The sequence below is a fragment of the Carettochelys insculpta genome, chromosome 10 (genome assembly GCF_033958435.1).
Source record: "Carettochelys insculpta isolate YL-2023 chromosome 10, ASM3395843v1, whole genome shotgun sequence".
Taxonomy (NCBI): domain Eukaryota; kingdom Metazoa; phylum Chordata; order Testudines; family Carettochelyidae; genus Carettochelys; species Carettochelys insculpta.
In genome coordinates this window covers 8647564-8668361 of record NC_134146.1, presented here as the reverse complement: position 1 = coordinate 8668361, position 20798 = coordinate 8647564, and the positions used below count along the sequence as shown (strand labels likewise).

The following is a 20798-nucleotide window of genomic DNA, read 5'->3' as shown; positions in this document are numbered from 1 at the left end:
TGTAAGTACTAACTGTAATCTTATGTAACCATGTTTGTGAGTGTGACACAGTAACTGATACCAGTGACACGAGGGCTACGTCTACATGTGAAGCCTACATCGAAATAGCTTATTTCGATGTAGCAATATCGAAATAGTCTGTTTCGATGAATAACGTCTACACGTCCTCCAGGGCTGGCAACGTCGATGTTCAACTTCGACGTTGCGCAGCACAACATTGAAATAGGCACTGCGAGGGAACGTCTACACGCCAAAGTAGCACACATTGAAATAGGGATGCCAGGCACAGCTGCAGACACGGTCACAGGACGGACTAGCGCTTCCGGGGCAACAGCTAGCTGCTCCCTTAAAGGGCCCCTCCCAGACACACTCAGCCTGCACAGCACGCGGTCTGAGGAGCCATAGGCGCACAGACCCCGGGCGACGCAGGCATGGACCCCCAGCAGCAGCAGTAGCAGCCAGAGGTCCACCCAGCCCTCCCTGCAGGAGCAGGGCTTGCCCTGATCCATGCTATGCGGGAGGCAGCTGAGCACCTCCTTGCTACACCGGAGGAGGAGCTGCCCCCAGGGCAGCAGGGCTCAACCCCCAACCCTGCAGCACCCCGCCCCCCCACCCCCTGCCTCACACGCCAGCGGCTGTGGAGCTACCCCACCAGCACCAACTGGTGGGAGTGGCTGGTGCTTGAGGAGTGGGACGACGACCACTGGCTCAGGAACTTCAGGATGAGCCGGCAGACATTTATGGAGCTGTGCCAGTGGCTCACCCCCGCACTCAGGCACCAGGACACTGCCAAGCGGTGTGCCCTCCCTGTGGAGAAACAGGTCAGCATCGCTGTCTGGAAGCTGGCCACTCCAGACAGCTACCGATCCGTGGGACAGCAGTTTGGTGTCGGCAAGGCCACTGTCGGGGCTGTCCTCATGGAGGTAAGAGAACCCACGGGGGAAGGGCAGGGCAGGGGAGGGGGGCCCTGGCAGAGGAGGGGAGGGCAGGGCAGGGCCACGCACACCTTGCTCACCCCTCATTGGTACTCTCCCGTGTGCTTTCCCTGCAGGTTGTGCGTGCCATCAATGCCATGCTCCTGCACAGGCTCGTGAGGCTGGGGGACCCAGATGCCACCATCGTGGCCTTTGCCACCCTGGGCTTCCCCAGTTGCTTCGGGGCTCTGGATGGGACTCTCATCCCCATCCACGCCCCGCATCACAGTGGAGGACGCTACATGAATCGCAAGGGCTACCATTCTGTGGTCCTCCAGGCCTTGGTGGACAGCTGGGGCCGTTTCCAGGACATTCATGTGGGCTGGCCTGGTAGCACCCACGATGCCCGGGTTTTCCGGAACTTGGGCCTGTGCCGCCGGCTGGAGGCGGGGATCTACATCCCCCAGCGGGAGATCCACATCCCCCAGCGGGAGATCCCTGTGAGGGACACCACTATGCCCCTCTGCGTCATCGCAGATGCGGCATACCCCCTCCGGCCCTGGCTCATGCACCTGTACACGGGCCATCTCTCCGTTAGCCAGGAACGCTTCAACCAGTGCCTGAACCACGCGCGCCAGGTGGTGGAGCGCTCATTTGGCCACCTGAAAGGATGCTGGACAAGTCTCCTGACCCGCCTGGATGCGGGCCCCAACACCATCCCCCTGATTGTGGGTGCCTGCTGCGCCCTGCACAATTTGGTGGAGAGCAAGGGGGAGACCTTTTTCCAGGGCTGGGCTGTGGAGGCAGGCAGGGCCGACGTGCAGCCACCCGCTGCCCCCAGTCGGCAGGTGGACCCCGAAGGGACCCGGGTCCGGGAGGCCCTGCGGGCCCACTTCGATGATGAGGCCATGGGGTGAACTCTGCCAGGCCCCCCACTGCCCACCCCTTCCTCCACAACACTCCCTGTCCCAACGCCCACACCATGGAGCACCCAACCGCACCCCCCGCCCCACTTTTACTGGACAAATGACAGCACGCACTTGTGGCTGAACTTAAACTGCTTTTTCTTTTAGAACTTTTTTTTTAACTATAAATAAAACAAGAACAAACTATATACAACGTGTGGAACAAAAGTAATGTGTACAAATAAAACAATAGTAATAAAAAGAAAACCAGGGATGATAAAGGGGAGAACTATTTACATGGGGGGGACAGGGCAAACCTGGGGCACAAATTAATAAGTCACAACTATATACAAGGGGGGGCCACGTCCCAGGTCCCTCGTCCCTAAAGTCCAGCACTGGGCGTGGGCAGCGGGGAGCCCCGGTGCGGCTGCAGCCCTGTCTGGAGCTGGCTGGGGGCGGGGCGGACTGGAAGATATGCCTGGCAAGTCTCAGCTGGCTCCAGGGGTCCCTCGGTGCTCCAGCCCTCAGTGGTGGGTGGCGGGGCAACTGCGGACGGGATGGCGATGTGCAGAGCAGCTGGTGGTGCGGCGGGTGGAGCAGGCAGGGCGGGCGCTGCGGCGGGTGGAGCAGGCAGGGTGGGCGCGGCGGCGGCCGGTGCGGCATGGGGGGCCAGGTAGTCCACCAGGCGGTTGAAAGTCTCCATGTAGGCCCCCATGCCTCTTGGCGCCAGGTCAGCGCCCGCTCCTGCAGTTCGACGCGGCGTTGCTCCACCCGCAGGCGCTGCTCCACCACCTCCAGCTGCTGACGGTGGATGGCCAGCAGCTGGGGGTCCGTTGCCGTCGGCTTGTGGTGGCGCGGCGTCCGCCGTCTAGCCCGCCGTGGGGCCGGTTGGCCCTCGGCCGAGGGGCTTGCCTGGAGCGATGGCCCCGGAGGGGTCTCCAGGACCACTGATTCCTCGCCGGTGCTCTCGTCCGGCCCTTCCGATGGTGCAGCTGCGGGACACAGGAGAGGAGGCGGGGAAGAAGAATGGAGACAGGCGTTAGTGTGGGCCCCGAGCCGTGGCCTTTGTCCCCCCAGCCCTGTGCTGCAGGTTCCCCGTCCCCGGGAGATGCTGCTGTGATGGATGGGGTTCAGGGGTCCCCCTGCACTGCACCCCGTCCCCTGGTGGGAGCGACTCTCACTTCACTCTGCAGGGTCTGACAGGAAAGGTTTCTTAGGCCACAGATGCCCAGTCTCGCCCAGGAGTGACAGCACTAGCTGTCAGAAGAGACAGTCTTTCCAACCCGTCCTGGGGAGAAGACCCCAAGGGGTGCCCCTCTGGGATGCAGCTTTCCCCCTCCTCAGGCTGGCTGCCTTCCAGCTCTCCCTTCCCCTAGCCTCTACCTGCAGCCCTCGCCCTCCCCCCCCATTTCAAAGCCAGCTCGGCTCCTCCCTCCTCTTGGTTCAGGGCAGAGGTGTCACCTGCCAGCTGTAGCCCCACGATCATCCTTTGCCCCGGGAGCTATTCGGCTCTTGTTGCTCATATGTAGCCTGAGTCTCCCTTTTGCACTCCCCCCACTCCATCACGTGCTGCTGCTGCTGCGGGGTGTCCCACCCCCTCCTCCCGGGGGCCCCTCGAGGTTCCGCTCCCCCCTGGCCCGGGGATGGGGCATGGCACTGTCATGTGGGGTGGGGGGGGCAGGGGCTGATGCACTGCTGTGAGGGACATGGCCCTGCTGTCCTTGGGGCCATGGCCAAGGTGGGGGGCCCTGGACACACATCTATTACCCCCCGCCCCTCAAGCCCAGGGGTGTACACCGGAGAGGGGTACATACCTGTCAGTCCACTCCCACGGTCCGGAGATCCCCAGGGGGCGGAGGTCCGGCTGCTGCTCCGGGATGGCAGGAGGAGGATCTGCAGCCCAGATTCTGCGGAGGAGGAGCCCCTCTCCTCCTGCTGCGACGTCCCGGGGGTGGGCTCCGGGGGGGGGGGCCCCCGGGGTGCGGGGCTTATCTCCGGGGCAGACTCCGGCTGAAGGGCCTGCTGGGGCTCGTCGGCCGAAGTATCAAGGGTGGCCGGAGGGGAGGAGGTGTGCCGGGGGCTCAGGATGTCTCTGAGCTCCCTGTAAAAGGGGCAAGTGACGGGGGCGGCCCCAGATCGGCCGGCTGCATCCCGGGCCCGGGCATAACTCTGCCGCAGCTCCTTCACCTTACTCCTGACGTGATCAGGAGTGCGGGCAGGGTGACCCCGGGCAGCCAGGCCGTCGGCCAGCCAAGCGAACGCATCCACGTTTCGCCTCTTGCTCCCCATTACCTGGAGCACCTCCTCCTCGCTCCAGAGCCCCAGCAGGTCCCGCAGCTCGGCCTCCGTCCAGGAGGGGCCTCACTGCCGCTTGCCAGTCTGGCTGCTCGCCTGGCTGGGCTGGCTGCCCTAGCTCCCCTTGGGGGGGGGTCCGCTGGGGGGGCTGCCGGGCGGCCATTGATGGTCCTGTGGCTGCTGAGGGACGTGCAGGCTGGCCGCGTGTCTGGGCTGCTGCCTGCACGTTCCCTTAGCTTCCTGCACGGGAAGGGAGGGGGAGGGGACCTTTAAGGGGCCGCTCCACGCGGCCACCATTGAGCTGAGGGGCTGCAGAGAGCGTTTCTCGACCCCTCAGCTGATGGCTGCCATGGAGGACCCCGCAATTTCGAAGTTGCGGGACGCACAATGACTACACGGTCCCTACTTTGACGTTGAACGTCGAAGTAGGGCGCTATCCCCATCTCCTGATGAGGATAGCAACTTCGACGTCTCGCCGCCTAACGTCGAAGTTAACTTCGAAATAGCGCCCGACGCGTGTAGCCGTGACGGGCACTATTTTGAAGTTAGTGCTGCTACTTCGAAGTAGCGTGCACGTGTAGACACGGCTTAAGAGATAAATCAAACCTAAGGGTTAAAAGATACAGGCAACAGAGCAAATAAACTGTTTATTTGTTTTGATCAAGTTGCCTGTTTTGTCTTCATTTGCTCTCGAGTATGCTCTAAGTGTGAATCGTGAGTTCCACCTGATGCCCTCTCTCGGTATTTTACCTGTACAGGAGCAGGCACCTGTGTATATTCCTAAATTTGGCACCATATCATTTTTAACTAAACGCCCACATTTTTTTGGTCTAATTGGCCAAACACTTTAATCTTCTACCAAAATGATTTTGTATAAAGGGGAACTGGTATGTGACAGCGGCACAGATCACCAGGCTGTTGTTAGTGCCAGGATCTGATCCTCTTGAGGGGCTTGGGAGGTGGAGCGGGGCCGGCTCTTGCATGCTTGCACGCAACAGCTTGCACGTGGAATTAAAAAAGAGGGGAGTTTTCTAAATATTCAGTATGCTCCATCTGAAGCTAACTGATGTGTGACTGGGTTTTAGGTCCTCTGGAGGGCACAACTGGTAACTGCTAACTTTGCAAATTGTACCCTATGTAATGTCTTGAGCTGTCTGCACTTATATTGGTGTTTAGAGTACATATATTGCATGACACCTCCACCCCCAGCACAGGTGTGAATAGCAGGGTAGATCATGAGGCACTGCTTAGGAAACTGAAAACATGCCAGAACCTCAGGCTCTGTTCTTTACACACTCAAGCAGGATCTCCCCTATCTATGCTGCTGATTTTAGCAACAGAGCTTCTTCTTTGAGTGGTCCCCGTGGGTGCTCCACAGTAGGTGTCAGGCTCGCCCTGGCGCCGCAACTCGGAAAATCTTCAGCAGTCTCCATCGGGTCGCGCATGCGCCGATGTGCGTCGGCTCTTTGCGCGCTTACGGTCAAGTGCGCGATCCGGTCCCCGCCAGTTCCTTCTTAATCGCTAATGGCTGCAGATGGAATCCTCTCTGGCTCCAATGCCTGAGACAGATAACTCTTATTTTTTCTCGTGTTAATAGTTTTTAACAGTTCATAGTTAGCAGTTTTATAGTTATTATAGTTAGTTACTCTGTTAAAAGTTGTTAAAAGCTAAAGGCTATCTTAAAACCGCAGTGGCCGCCTCTGGGCGGGCCCGCTGCTTTTGTTTGTCAGCCTTCAAAGGCCAACGGTTATTAACATCACCTAATAGACTGTTAAGTGTGCTATTAGCACCTAAGGACTCAGAGTTAAGTTTTAACAATGCCATCCCCCTGCTTTAAGAAGTGTGAATCTTGCCGGGAGGCCATGCCTGCTTCGGATGGCCATAGCAGATGCATATGGTGCCTCGGGGAGACGCACGTTCCCCAGAAGTGCTCCCATTGTTCCAAGTTGACTAATAGAGCTAGAAAAGATAGAGAAATGAGGCTGAAGATGCTACTAGTTGACAAAGCACTTCAGCCTGCCTCATCGGAGACAACGCATGCGGAGGGCTCTTCAGGATCGCACAAGAGGAGGGCTGCCTCTTTGACCTCCTCTGTGCAGAAGAAAAGAAGAGCGTCGCCTACTCGATCCCTGCCCCTTACTGTTGGGAGCGGGACGAGCGTAACAAAGGGCCCGCGCATGCTGGCTTCCTCCACTGGTAAAGCCGCGGCGCATGCAACCACTCAAGGCCCTGCAGCTACCGGGGAGACGGCACCGAGAGCCATGTGGGCACTAGTCAGTCCGGCACTGGCTACTGCGGCACCGATCGAGACTTCCCCAGAGGCGACGACGGCACCAGGAGCAGTGGTAATCAGCATGACACCTGCTCCGGTACCAAGTTCACCGATAAGACCACCTGAGAGGGTAAAGGCTAAAACGAAGACCAGGCACCGCAGCCCCTCTCCTGAGGTAATTGCACTGCCTCTGTCACCACGATCACCACCAGAGATTCGATGGGCAGCAACACCTTCAGCCTGCCACAGACGACGTCCTCCTTTTCTTCGGAGTCCATCCCAGGGGTCTGCACGCTTTTCTCCATCATCTAGCAGAGATCCCTACGAGTCTTCTCACAGAGGCTCTCCTCGTACGTCGGTATCATCTCGGAGCTCTCGACATTCCAGGCACCACCCTTACATCCTTGGGTCATGGTCCAGGTCTCCATCGCCGGGCCCCTGTCCCTGTTGCTATGACCGCCATCATTTTGCGGGGCGTCAGCATAGGAGGTCAACGTCTCACTATGGATCCCCGTCGACCACCCCTCAACGCCACAGTGTTCTACTTCCACCTGGGGGAACACCACGAGTTCCCCAATCAGAGGCTGGGTCTAAAGACATTGTACCCCACCTCGAAATTCCATAAAGGCAATCACATCAATACAGCCAGGATCCAGAGGAATTGGAGGAGAGATACCATAGTGATACCTCCTCATCCTCGCCAGACGAGGCCGTGGTCCCTGGAGACATTTCTCCCCCAGATGACCTGAAACAGTTCCAGGAGCTGTTCAAACGAGTAGCTCAATCCCAAGATATTCAAGTGGCGGAGGTGCAGGAGAAACACCACAGACTCTTTAAAAACCTCAGGCCTCCATCTTCTTCTAAAATTGCTATTCCTCTGGACGATGCAATCATGGAGGCAGCCACTAATATATGGCAGACTCCAGCATCCGCTCCTCCTACCAACAAAAGAGCAGACAAAGAGTACTTCGTCCCTGCGAAAGGTATGAATTTTTATTTAGTCATCCACAGCCAAACTCGCTAGTGGTTGAATCGTCCCAACACAGGTCCAAATCGTCCCAGTACAAATCTGGGGGATTGGACAAGGGCATAAAGAAGCTGGATCTTCTGGGTAGAAAAGCCTACTCCTCCTCTACTCTGTTGCTCCGCATGGCCAACTATGCTGCTCATTTGTCGAATCACAATTTCGACAACTATTCCAAGCTTACTGCCCTCATGGACTTCCTTCCGGAGGATAAAAGGCCAATTCTTAAGGCAATTGTGCAAGAGGGCTACGCGGCTTCTCGAGCGGGCGTGCAGATTGCACTGGATGTGGCGGACACAGCGGCCCGCGCCGTGGCCACTGCAGTGGTAATGCGGAGAGAGTCATGGCTTTACACATCCGGCATTCCAAAGGGGTTACAGGTCAAAATTGCAGACCTCCCCTTCGACAAAATAAAATTGTTTGCTGAATCGACCGACTCAGTCCTACACTCGAGCAAAGATTCCAGAGCGACACTTCGGACTTTGGGGATATATACCCCACTGTTCAGAAGGAAGAAATTTTATCCTCAGCAATGCTGTTACGGTTACCAACAACAACGTACCCAATTTCAACGAGGGTATGATCAGGGACGTCATCAACAAACACATTATAAGGGCCCGAGGCGCCGGCCTCAGCAAGGCAACGCCTCTGCAGGGCAAAGTGCAAGACAGCAAGTTTGACGGGTATGTCGAGGGCCGTGAAGCCAAGACCGTACCTCAGTGCCAATCTCAGTACATGTTCCATCACCGACTCAAGCCGTTTTACCCACAATGGAAAAGCATCACATCGGACAAGTGGGTATTGGAGATTGTAAAAACGGGATACACGATCCCCTTCCAGTCTTTACCTCCACCAAATCCTCCCACCGCACCCCTTCTCAGAGACCCCTCTCACCTACCGGAATTAAGGCGGGAGGTGGACCACCTCCTGTTCATAGGGGTGGTGGAGAGAGTACCGGAATAATTTCAAGGCAAAGGGTTCTACTCCAGGTATTTCCTGACGGAAAAAGAAGACAGGAGGGTGGAGACCCATTTTGGATCTACGCGCACTGAACCAGTACCTACGCAAACAGCACTTCAAAATGACTACAATGGCTTCAATAATCATGGCACTAGACCACGGCGATTGGTTTGCAGCCCTCGACTTACAGGATGCATATTTTCATATCGCAATTCATCCAGCCCACAGGCATTTCCTCCGGTTCCTTGTGGGCACAGATCATTTCCAGTACAGAGTCCTCCCATTCGGACTCTCTTCAGCACCCAGAGTCTTCACCAAGACCTTAGCGGTGGTGTCAGCATACCTACACAGACAGGGAGTTTTCATTTTCCCGTACCTGGACGATTGTCTGCTAAAGGGAACTTCCCGGGCGGAGGTATTACGGATGATACACATCACCACAAACACATTTACCTCACTGGGCCTCATCATCAATTTCTCAAAGTCAAAGACCGACCCCACGCAAAATATAGAGTTTATAGGGGCTCAGATAGACTCAGTCACGTCAAGGGTGTATTTACCCGAGGCTCGTTTTTGTGCCATCGAATCTCTCATACAACTACTAACGTACAGCCCCACTGTTACAGTTCTCACGTGCTTACAACTGTTGGGGCATATGGCAACCACCATGTTTGTGGTGCAAAACGCTAGGCTGCATATGCGAGGATTGCAGCATTGGTTGGCAACCGTATTCAAACCCTCAATCCACACCGTCCACAAGAGGGTGTCACTTACAACAGAGGCACGAAGCTCGCTAACATGGTGGGGAAACCCCAAGAATCTCCTAACGGGGTGCCCTTCCGCCAGCCGCAAATTACTGTGTTCATTACAACAGATGCCTCCCATATGGGATGGGGGGCTCACATGGACAACAAAACCACTCAAGGATTATGGTCCCCCGCGGAGAAGACACTGCACATAAACATATTAGAGCTCAGGGCAGTGTTCAATGCGTGCAGGCATTTTCACAATTATCTGCGCGGAAAAATAGTCGGCGTGAATACCGACAACACTACCACCATGTTTTATATAAACCGACGGGGGAGCCAGGTCTCGTATGCTTTGTGCAGAGGCGGTCCGACTCTGGAACTGGTGCATCGCCAACAATATAATCATAAAGGCTTCATACCTACCGGGGGTCCACAACGTCAAGGCGGACCAACTCAGCAGACACTTTGCGCCCACTCACGAGTGGCAGATCTGTTCAGACCTACTTCACCAAGTGTTCCGCAGATGGGGTTTTCCCCAAATCGACTTGTTCTCCACCCGAGAAAACAAGAAATGTCCCCAGTACTGCTCCAGAGCGGGCATGGGACAGGAGTCTTTGGGGGACGCCTTCATGATCCCATGGAAGGGCCCTCTACTTTATGCGTTCCCTCCCACGACACTTATACACAAGGTCTTGGAGAAGGCCAGAAGGGAGAAAGCACGCATGATACTCATAGTCCCAACCTGGGACCAGCAACAGTGGTTCCCATTGCTCTTGCGCATGGCTCAACATCGGCCATTTCCCCTACCAACAGTACTGGACCTTCTCACTCAGTCTCGGGGGTCAATACTGCACCCGCACCCGAAGAGACTTCGGCTACAAGCATGGCTAATCCATGGCTAAGCGCCTTAGAGACTACATGCTCAGAGGGAGTACAACAAGTCCTTGAATGTAGTCGGAGAACTTCCACCAGAAAGACTTATCAGCACAAATGGTTGCGTTTTTCCGAATGGTGTTCCTCCAGGCAACTAATACCCCGGGACACCACCATACCTACGATTCTGGATTATTTGCTACAACTCAAACAAAATGGACTTTTGCTATCCTCTATAAAGGTGCATCTGGCGGCTATATCAGCGTTTCGGCATGAAGAGGATGGGTCAACCACATTTGCCCATCCTGTTGTCTCGCATTTCCTAAAGCGGTTGGTGAATCTGTACCCCTCTTGGAAACCAATACTGCAGTCATGGAGTTTAGACCTAGTTCTACACACCGTCTCGGGACCGCCCTTTGAACCATTGGCTACGGTCCCCCTTTGACTACTTACTATTAAAACGACTTTCCTCCTGGCAATCACGTCAGCTCGCACAGTGAGTGAGCTCGCGGCCATAATGTCCACACCACCCTGCACGATCTTCTCAAAAGAAGCGGTGGTCTTACGATTACACTCAGCCTTCGTTCCGAAGGTCTCTTCAGACTTTCATATCAACGAACCAATAGTGCTGCCCTCGTTCTATCCTAAGCCTCACAACTCAAATGAAGAGGCACGGTTGCACTTACTTGACGTAAGAAGGGCACTGGCCTTCTACATCTATAGAACTAAACCTTTCCAGAAGATGGACAGACTCCTGGTGTCCATTGCATCCAGGTCAAAAGGAGAAGCGCTATCTTCACAGAGGATTTCAAGTCACATTGTGTCTTGCATAAGACTGTGTTACGAGATTTGCAAGACTCCTCTGCCAGTTCCGCCAAGAGCCCACTCTACTAGGGCGATGGCGGCGTCAACGGCCTTCTTCAAAGGCATCGCGCTGAGAGATATCTGCAGAGCGGCGACGTGGTCTTCCTATGACACCTTCGCCAAGCACTATGCCATGCACAGGATGCTTGATGAGGATACACGCCTGTCGACAGCAGTCCTTTCACGGGCAAGCTGCGCATAAATCGGGTACCCACCTCCTTTTTTGGGGGGGGGGAGGGGGGTTACTGCTGGGTAGTCACCTACTGTGGAGCACCCATGGGGACCACTCGAAGAAGAAAGAGAAGTTACTCACCTGTGTAGTAACGATGGTTCTTCGAGATGTGTCCCCGTGGGTGCTCCACTACCCACCCGTTCCTCCCCACTTCGGAGCTCTGTTCGTGTGTTTTTTCAGGGGCGTCTGGAGTGGTTGATTAGGAACTGGCGGGGACCGGATCGCGCACGTGACCGTAAGCGCGCGAAGAGCCGAAGCGCATCGGCACATGCGCGACCCGACGGAGACTGCTGAAGATTTTCCGAGCTGCGGCGCCGGGGTGAGCCCGACACCTACTGTGGAGCACCCACGGGGACACATCTCGAAGAACCATCGTTACTACACAGGTGAGTAACTTCTCTATCCCACTGCTAGAGCTTTCCTGCAGTGAAAGACTCAAGTGGGTGAAGAAAACTCCAGTGACTTGCTGCCACCAGAGCCTTTCACTGGTCCATGTAGCTATGTGCTGCAGTGCAGCCACAGCCTGTTTTCTGTGCAGCGTGTAGCTACATACACACTGCAGGCTGCCACCAGTGTAGACAAGGCCTTAGAGAGTGAACTTCGGATGTTATCTACTGTTAAACCTCAGGATGAAATTTCAAAGAAATGAATGACTAAAGGAGTAGCCCCAGTCCATCTGCTGACACTTATGTAAATAGTCATACTTTGAAAAGTGCTGAGCATCCAGCTGCAACCATGGGGGATAACTGGGTGCTTCCCAGTTGGAAAATTGGACTACTTAAGTTCTGGTCCTGGAAACCCTCACACACCTGTGTAGTCCCACGAGTTCAGGGAAATTCCCAGTGTATGTAAAGCTAGTGGTATATGTTTGTAGGAGCAGTGTTGTGGGTAACCTAACGGTAAGCTTCTAATTATTATTATTAAATCTTGGCTCTAGTTGCTTTACTTGATTCAGGGTGTGAAATCTTCTGCTTTCATGGAAGAAAAACACAGGATCAACCAAAAGACACCCATAGGGCCTCTAGAATTGCTAATGAATCCAGAAATATGACTGGAGACAAAGCCAAACTGTGTCCACTAAAGCATTTCTGCAATCCATGTACAATGGTTTGTGGGCAGGAGAGAATATTTTAGAAGCTTATGGGTGCAGTCCAGCTAGCCTTTTCCTTTTGGAAAGCCTCTGGTTGAATAGGAGCAGCGTTGTGCATCACCACAACTATGGCAAAAATCCTAGGCTGTGCTAAAACATATAAACAGACAGCTGGAAATGTGCAGTAGTTACTGTGTGAATTGATTCAGAAGAGATTCGTCTAAAAATAGCTTCACTGGTAAGGTTTTAAATTGTGTGTGTTTCTACAAATAACTAAAGTGTGCATTTAAATTTAGATCTGTTATTCACAGGCCCTTGTCTTATTTGTAGTCGAAGAGTGTGGGTTGTTGAGTCACTAGTACAAAATGTTTGGGGGTAGCAGTGAGCTGTACTTTTGAACCTTGTGGGCTAACATCTGCACTCAGTGGCACTGATGTAACTCCACTGAGCTCAGTGGGCTTACTTTGGAGTGACTGAAAGCAGAGTATAGAAACTTGTATGCAAAAAGTGTGTTGTTCCCCCACCCGCCCCGTAAAAATTAATCCGTTGAATCTGAACTTCAAACCAGTGACTTATCAGTTAAAAAGTTTTTATTCCCCTTACTGTAATGAGTTGGAGAAAATAAAATGGTTGACTCAGGGAGCTGATTTACATTACTAGCTCCTGTCTTGCTCTGTGGCGTTATGGGATGTACTTTCTTCTTTGACTACAGGCTAGGTAAAAAGTATTAGAGAAGTTGGTGCAAACTAAAATTTCATACCAAGATTTGTTTATACTGCTCTATAAACAACTGTACATTGAAATAGATTAGATGTAATTGCTTTGTAATTGTACAGTAAAAATGGAGAAGATATTTCCATAATGGTGTGTTATCGTTCTGATTTTTTCTAAGTAACTTTTAAATAAGGTGAAATGTTAGGTGAACAAAGCTAATCAAACACCTGAATGGGGTACAGTAGTCTGGAAAGGTTGAGAACCACTGACTTATAGCATAGGTATGACACACAATAAATATTCATATGAATTCTAGGAACACTTCAGTTTACTCTGGGGTCACTTATATGTTTAATCTATGTTCTGCTCAGTTCTCTTGTCTGTAAAGATGTGAACAACTGCTGTCGTCTTGCTTAATGTCTAGGGCTGTGTTGGTTCTGAAGTGATGTATGACGAGTCCGCAGTTTACTCAGCTCCTCCCCCATACACGGCGTATGCTACCCCATCACCTGAGGTAGGAATGTAAACAAGGAACAGTAACGCAAATGTGAAAAGACTGAGTACTGACTACTCAAAAATGTGTATCTTGGAAGTGTTGTTTCTTTTTTCCCTCCTTAAAAATGGTGTCATTAGAGAAAAGTTCAAGTTTTTAAAAATGACTTGTGGTTTTTGGGGGCTCAGATTGAGACACCTTTGAATGGGTTGATCTTCTGAATGGTAAGGTACACAACACATCTGAAAATCAGGCCCCTTTAAAACATCTCGGATTGGGCACAGAAAAATAGAAGCATTCAAGTCATTTCTGCGAAACTTGGCCATATATCCTTCAGCTACAGAGATGCAATAACATTTTAGAAAGCTTTGATGCTATATCTGCACTTCCAGGGTAAAAATTCTATTTTGTAATTCTTCCTGGATTTTACTGACATTTGTAAAACAGATAAGGGAGGACTTAGTGTCCAGGATTTCATAGTAACTCAAGGTTAGGATGGGGCAACAATAGGACCGAAATATTTGCTGATCTCAGTAGTACTATATAATATTAACTAAATCTTGTCCTTTTTCCATGTTGTTGATTAGACTTTGGAACATAATCACATTTCTTGTTTATAGTTGTGGTACCAGTTGTGAGCAGCACCGAAGATGAGCAATGTGCTTTGTTTCTGTAGATTAGTGAAAAGACATGGGAGTCCTGCCCATATAGTTAACTGCAGTATTTCACAAATGAACACGTTCAGTTCCTATAACATCAAGTTTAGCCATTGCAGAACTAGAAAAATGCTGACATTTAATACATATAAACTTGGCTGGCCTGTGGCTCCTATATAATATTGCCTTGTTGATGCACTACAAAATGATGGCCAATAGGCTGCTGACAGGACGGACCCAGTATCGTATTAACATCCCAGATTCCTTATGATAAATACGCTTCAGAGGCAGTCTTTTCACAAAACTCTTCTGCTTTCTACATCATGGATTTTGATTATCCCTAAACTGCACTAGCAACAGGGTGGAGTTTTAATCAAAGCACTTTAAACTAATTTAAAAGATGCTTAGTAAGGGAACGTCTTCTAATAGATCCATTTCATTTCCCAGGTTTATGGCTACGAGCAGTACAATGGTGCATATCCTCCTCCTGGTCCTCAAGTCATCTATGCCTCTAGTGGACAAGCCTATGCTGTTCCTTATCAGTATCCATACCAAGGTAATACATACCAGCCCCTTCCTCCAGGTTGCTTCATATGCTTTCTCCTCAAAACTAAAGTTACTGCGAAGTTACAGATTTCCTATCGAATTAAAAAGGTCAAATTACTTTGAATCAACGCCAGTATTTCCATTACTCTTGATGGGGAGTGAATGATGGTTTTAGAAAGAACCCCATTCCTCCCATATTTGCCTTAACCAGTGCTCTGTCCTTCTTTCTCAAAAGGGAAAGGTGACAATTATTGCTAAACAAAGAGAGCAAATGAAGAATTTTGGGTTCAGTTGAGCTATTCTGGGGCTTTAGCAGAAGAACATACTTAAGGTGGAATTTGGCCAAGTTTGGCTTAACCCCTCTACTTTCTCAAAAATTCCGTGGGGTTATAATCCTCCCCTTTGACTTTAATGGGCTTTGGATTCAGCCCTTAATGATCACAAGTAGACAAGACCTCAGTTTTAAGTCTCTCCACCACCATCTCTGACACATAGTGCCTTCTGCCACCATTCTTGGTCCTTGGTTTAGAACGGACTCAGGGAAAAGGCCACACTTAATGAATTGCTGCAAGTGCTTCATGCTGCATTTGTTTCCCCTCAAGAGGTCTTCTCCCAAGCACTTTGCAGGAGGACTGACTTCTGAGTATCTGGAGGTGTAATACAATGAGAGATGATTGGCTTTGGATGGTACCTTTGCTTTTCTATATGGCGCTTCATCAAAATCAAAATGTACATTAAAATAAGCCCCCAACACTTCTCAGGTTGGGGTTTTTTTTATTTCCATCTTGAAAAGTTTGAAACTGAGGCACAGAGGCTAAGTAATTCATCCAAGTCTATACAAGGAACCTTGGGCAGATGCAGGAATAGAACCTATGTCTCTGGGTGCATAGCTCTCTGGGCTAGCCACAGGATTATCCTTCTCCTTTTTGTCAGTGTTAGGGAAGGCTGCTGTCTGTACTCTTTTTGTAGCAGGGTCAAGAATTTGCATCAGCACTCAGGTCTGTGGGGGAGTTGGTTTTCACCATACCAACTGCAAAGAAAGATATAGTTAAGGGGAGGGAAGGAGTGGGTGAATGGGTAGGCCTTTTAGATCTGCATCTGAATCAGGAAATGTGCAATCTCTTTTCCTAACCATACTCTTACTGCTTTCCAGGACCTTATGGCCAGCCCCCAGCAAATCATGTCATTATTCGAGAACGTTACCGTGACAATGATGGAGACCTTGCACTGGGCATGCTCGCTGGAGCGGCGACCGGCATGGCCCTGGGATCATTGTTCTGGGTCTTCTAGATTTCCTGGGATTTTCTTCTTTGTAGCTCAAAAAAACCTTTATTTATTCTTCCTGTGCAATAATATATTTTGCAAAGTACTGTTTACTCTAAAGGTTTTTAATACTCCAAAAGCAAAAGTACCTTTTTTGGTAGTGACATCTTAACTAACCCACTTTTAACTGTTCTAAGGTGAGGGTTTAAGGGCACCACTTAGTTGAAATATACTTAGAGAGACACTTGCTAACTTTGAGAGCGTTTTTATGAAGCTTCCCATTGGTCACTGATTAGCATTAGTACTAGTGCAATATTATAACCAAAGGATTGAGTGTCGTCGTTTCTCACCAGTCTTAAGAACGGACTGTTAAGCATTTTTTCTGCAACCTTTTTTATTTCTGATCCTACAAGGGTCTTGGTACTCCAGCATGTTACAGTGCAATAGCAGCCAAGTGTGTTGAAGTCATATATTCAGGGATTTTATGCAGTTGGCTTCACAAAACACTTCTGAAAGCAGATATGTAGGGTTCTATTAGTAGTCCCCAGGGCAATTTTCACTTTTGGTATGTGGCACTGAATTTTCGTAAAAGAACATGTAAATGTTGGAGGGTCATTGCAATACATCAGCAGTGGAATTTAGGATACCCTCCTCCCAAACTCATTTTACAGGACAGAATCGTCACCAAAGGGATCAGTAAAGCAAGGAGATATTCTGTCACTTCTGTGCTATAAGAAATTTGAATTATTTCAGTACTTCTAAAGCGAAAGAAAATCTGTTGCCAGTGCAAGCCTTTTCTTTAACTTAGTCCGCAGGACTTTAAGCATTTGGTTCTCAAGCTTAAATAGGAGGGTAACGTGATAGGATGGGTATATTTGGGGATCTGAGAAGAGAGCTGTTATTTCCTCATGCCCAGTCACAAATGTATGGATGGGGAAGCAGCTGGTGTGTGTAAGGTCCTGCACCTGTGCTCAGCTTCATAGCATGTTCAGGGAAGACCACTGATCACATCCATCCTTGCAGGGCTGGACCTGGCAGTATTTCTAGATGTTTTTATGTAAGCTGGAGTTTGGGGAGAGGATCGTGGATGACTAGGGAAAGGAGGAGCGTGTGGAAAGCAGACAGGAAAATGGGAAAGAAACTCTAGTGGACCATATATGCAGGGTGTGTTATATACGCCTTAGGGTATGGGCCAGCAATGAAATGCAGATCTGCTTTCCCCATCTGTTACCTTACCATTGCATGAGTTCCCCATAGCATAGCATAGCAAGGGGTTGCTTGGTGGTAGGCATATGAGGGCAGTGGTGTCTACACTTTACACCCACAACCTTTGTTATCTCTGATAGTGGCCATTAACTCACCACTAAAAGAATACCCCTTCCTCTGTCACACTTTGCATTCCTTTGACTGGTTTTCGACTGCTTCTTAATTTCTCATGGGTGATCAATTTTACTATCCTGCTTTATAGTACAAACTGAGCAGTACTAAGCATGATGGAATAATCTGTAAACAGAAATGTACGTGCTTTCTTCATGGGAAAAGCCATGCCTAAGCATTGATCTTTGTAGAAAGTTGTCACTTTTATAGTTCTACTGTTTTTAGCTTCCCTAACAATGCTGTCTGAATGTTTTAAGGCTTTTACCCCTCAAGCTACCAGTTGAAGTTGATTACAATCCTGGAGGTGGAGAAGCCAGAGTATGTCAAGGAAGATGAAAGTAGCTGGGATGTGGCAGGCATGGAACTTTGTGATAGAAGGAATAAACTTGGTGAAACCTAAAACTGTATTGTTCAGGTTGTGCTGTAGAACCAATAGAGGATTCTTACACATTTGGAAAAATGTGGTTAACAGACAGCAACAGAGCCTAATCTTTGTGACTGTTTAGGCCAGCTGTCACAAATTGACTTAAGCTTAATAAATCTCTTTGAAAAATCCATTGAAAAGAAATGTGATGAGAGACTGCTAAACCAAAGCATATTGGAATTGATGCAAGTCCTTCAGTGAACGTCAGTGGGGAGGCTTTGTAACAGGCTGTATTTTCTTGATTATGCTCTTATGTTCCTTTAATGGCATAATGGAATCCTCTTCTAGAGTCCAATCCTGCAGTGTGCTCAGTCATCCCTTCATACCCATCAGAACTAAGGGTGCTAAGCTCTTCCGGGGTCAGGCCCTAAATGGATACTTTTTAACAATCGAAGCATTGATCAAGGTTATCATGGAACTGGTTGTTTAACAGTAGTACAGTACAGAACTGTTTCTGTAGCTCTGTAGTCCTACTAGCTGTATAGAACCCCACATGTCACCAATTCCTGCGCTGCTTTGTATGTGCAAAGTAGAAAATGAGAACAGCAACATATAACTCCACTTTAATGTTCTTCTGGTTAGACTGTAATGGTGAAAGCAAAGCACAAAACGGATCAGTCTAATTAACGGCAGGTCTCCATTTTTGCAGGGACCGTTGACTGCAGCATAGGCATTTTGTGTCTTGTGCTGAAAGTGCAAAATGGTATTTTAGTCCCTGGTTGTAGAAATAAAGCCCATAAGGAAAAGGAGCTCTATTGCTGTTAGAATTCTCTCTTGTGCATCTAGCTAAACTTTAAAATGATCACATTGCTTTTGATTTGAAAGTTCATAATGAAAGAAACCAGTGTCTAAAAAAAAATATGCAAACCAGACATTGCAGATTAATGCATTTGAAAGGAAAATCCTTAAAGAAAAGTTGAAGGTTGCAGTTGGCGTCTGCTACAGTAGATTGCGTTCAGACAAAATCTTGGCAGCTGAGGGTCTATACTAATTTAACAGCATTTGCTTATGGCTGGTAAGTGGAGTAAAATGTACTGGAGAATATAATCAAGGTGTTGGTTCATTTGGTGCTGGAAGTCAGGACTCCACAGCCTCCTTGCTGACAATGAAAGATCCAGGCAAACTAGCATAGCGCAGTTAACCAGAGGTGCCACGTTTCAGATAGAGATGGCCTTTGTGGGTAGTAACCTCAGTTTACTCCTATCAGTGATGAGATGAACTATATATACCAGCCCCTAAATCCAGTTCCCTAAAACGTCTTGCATATAAAGTCCTCAAAATTAAAGTAACAGCTTTATTGTGTTTGTCTGGATGGCTACACAGTAATGTCCTTTTTTTTTTGCCCCCACCAACACAGATGTGTTCAGCAGCTGTAGTTTCTGAGGACCATAACAGCTGCAGAACTCAGCACCTGGGGAGAGTCTGCTCATTAATGAGCAGCTTTGCTTACTCTTACAGAAAAGCTTGGTAGGAAGCCACAGCAATAACATTGTAGTCTGGGTCTGAGTGCCTTTTCAGAAGCTAGCTGAAAACTTGATCCTAGAAAGGCATTTCCTTTTGAATATTTGCTGAGTCTCTGATTCAAGCCGCTGCTTTTCAGCAAATCATGGAAACATACCTGGCCAAACCATGGCCTAATACAACATCTGTGTAGAACTATTAGAGCTACACAGGTGTTCCTGTTCCATTGTTCCTCCCTTCTCCTGTCCCCACCAGAGTAAGGCACTACACTAAGGTGGCAGAATTGGGGCCATAGTGACTAATAATAGATATTTAATTCAAATGTTTGCAGAAACCAGGAACCTCCATTGTTAGATGTGACTTGTCTTTTTTTTGGTTTGGGGTGGTGCCAACCAAGAGAAACCTGATTTTGAAAATAATTGATACTTGCCACTTTCAGATAGGTGGCGCTTCCAAAATCACTATTGAAAATGTAGATAGGTTTTTTTTTTTTATGTTAAGATCTGAAAGCCAGCCAAGTGGTGATGAGCTTGTAGCGAGCTAGGGATTAGAATTATGGGAAAAGCAGTAGTGTTTTCTCAAAAAGCAAAACAAATTGGACGTTGGTTTCCTTTAACTGTGGAGTTTGTTTTACCTGGTGCCTACCAGGAGCCGGCTTCCAATTCAGTGGCATGGAATGGTCAGCTTTTTGTTGGGTCTTCATTTCTAGCACCTCCTACTAAAGTTGAACAAAGAAGCAAAAGGGAAATTGGACCTCTGGGTCCCCCACCCATCCCCAACTCAAAATATACAGCTTGTGAGATGGAGAGTACAGAAGCTGACATGCAAGCCAATATCTCGATAATGGAGGCTAGCATAAACATAAATTGCTGTCATTCTCAGGTGCTTTAGTATTATATATTCTTTGCTCTGTAGCCTACCTACTGTTCTTTCCCTTCTGTTCTGTTCCCTCGCTGTGCAGTTGTGAAGTTACAGTGAAATTTCTTACCAATAAAATGCTTATTAAACTAAAAGCTTGTGCCTTGATGTGTTTTGCTATTTTCTCTTAAGCCTCTTGTTGGAGGAGCTTGAGTGTGTACACTTAGACACGTACCCAGCTTGTACAAAAGCACCTTTCACTTTACAGGGAGATCCATGGTGTGAGTACTGGAATTTTCCATTCAAGCAAACTTTCCAGAGCATTTATCCAAATGACACTTTTGGTTTTGGCTGGAGAATAAAACAGAACTGTAGTCTGAAAGATTAGCATTTGACTCCTCTGTTGATTTTTACACTTAAGGCTGAAAGCGGCAGCCTGATCTAGTCAGTTACATAGTAAATCTAGAGTAACTCTGAAATCGGTGATGTCACTGAGCATTTAATAAGGGTACATGAGGATAGAATCAGGCGCATAGTAATCACATTTCTTCTTCGAGTGTCCCCGTGGGTGCTCCACATTAGGTGTCGGGCTCGCCCGGCGCCGAAGATTGGATCTTCCAAGCAGTTTCTGCCAGACCGCACATGCGCCGGTGCGCGCCACTCCCCCGCGCGCTCCCGGCCACGTACGCGATCCGGTCCCCGCCAGTTCCTCTTAACCGCCGTCGGCTGCAGACGGAAGCCGAACTAGGCTAAGGCCAAGTAGCGTATTCAATGGCTTTAACTGTTTTTTCTTTAAAGTTTTTCAAGTATTTAGGCTACTGCAAGTTA

The 20798-nt window shown here is 49.4% G+C and overlaps 1 protein-coding gene across 3 annotated transcripts in view; it reads left to right on the top strand.

Moving 5' to 3' along the window:
* The window catches only part of PLEKHB2 (pleckstrin homology domain containing B2), a 41734-nt gene extending 21609 nt beyond the window's left edge, over nucleotides 1-20125 (top strand). For all 3 annotated transcript variants that reach the window (XM_075003692.1, XM_075003693.1, XM_075003694.1), the window contains exons 6-8: nucleotides 13317-13406; nucleotides 14489-14597; nucleotides 15741-20125. In XM_075003692.1, the coding sequence (XP_074859793.1) occupies nucleotides 13317-13406; nucleotides 14489-14597; nucleotides 15741-15877 (336 nt within the window). In that variant the 3' untranslated portion in view covers nucleotides 15878-20125. The remainder of the gene's footprint in view (nucleotides 1-13316; nucleotides 13407-14488; nucleotides 14598-15740) is intronic.
* Nucleotides 20126-20798: the final 673 nt, after the last annotated feature.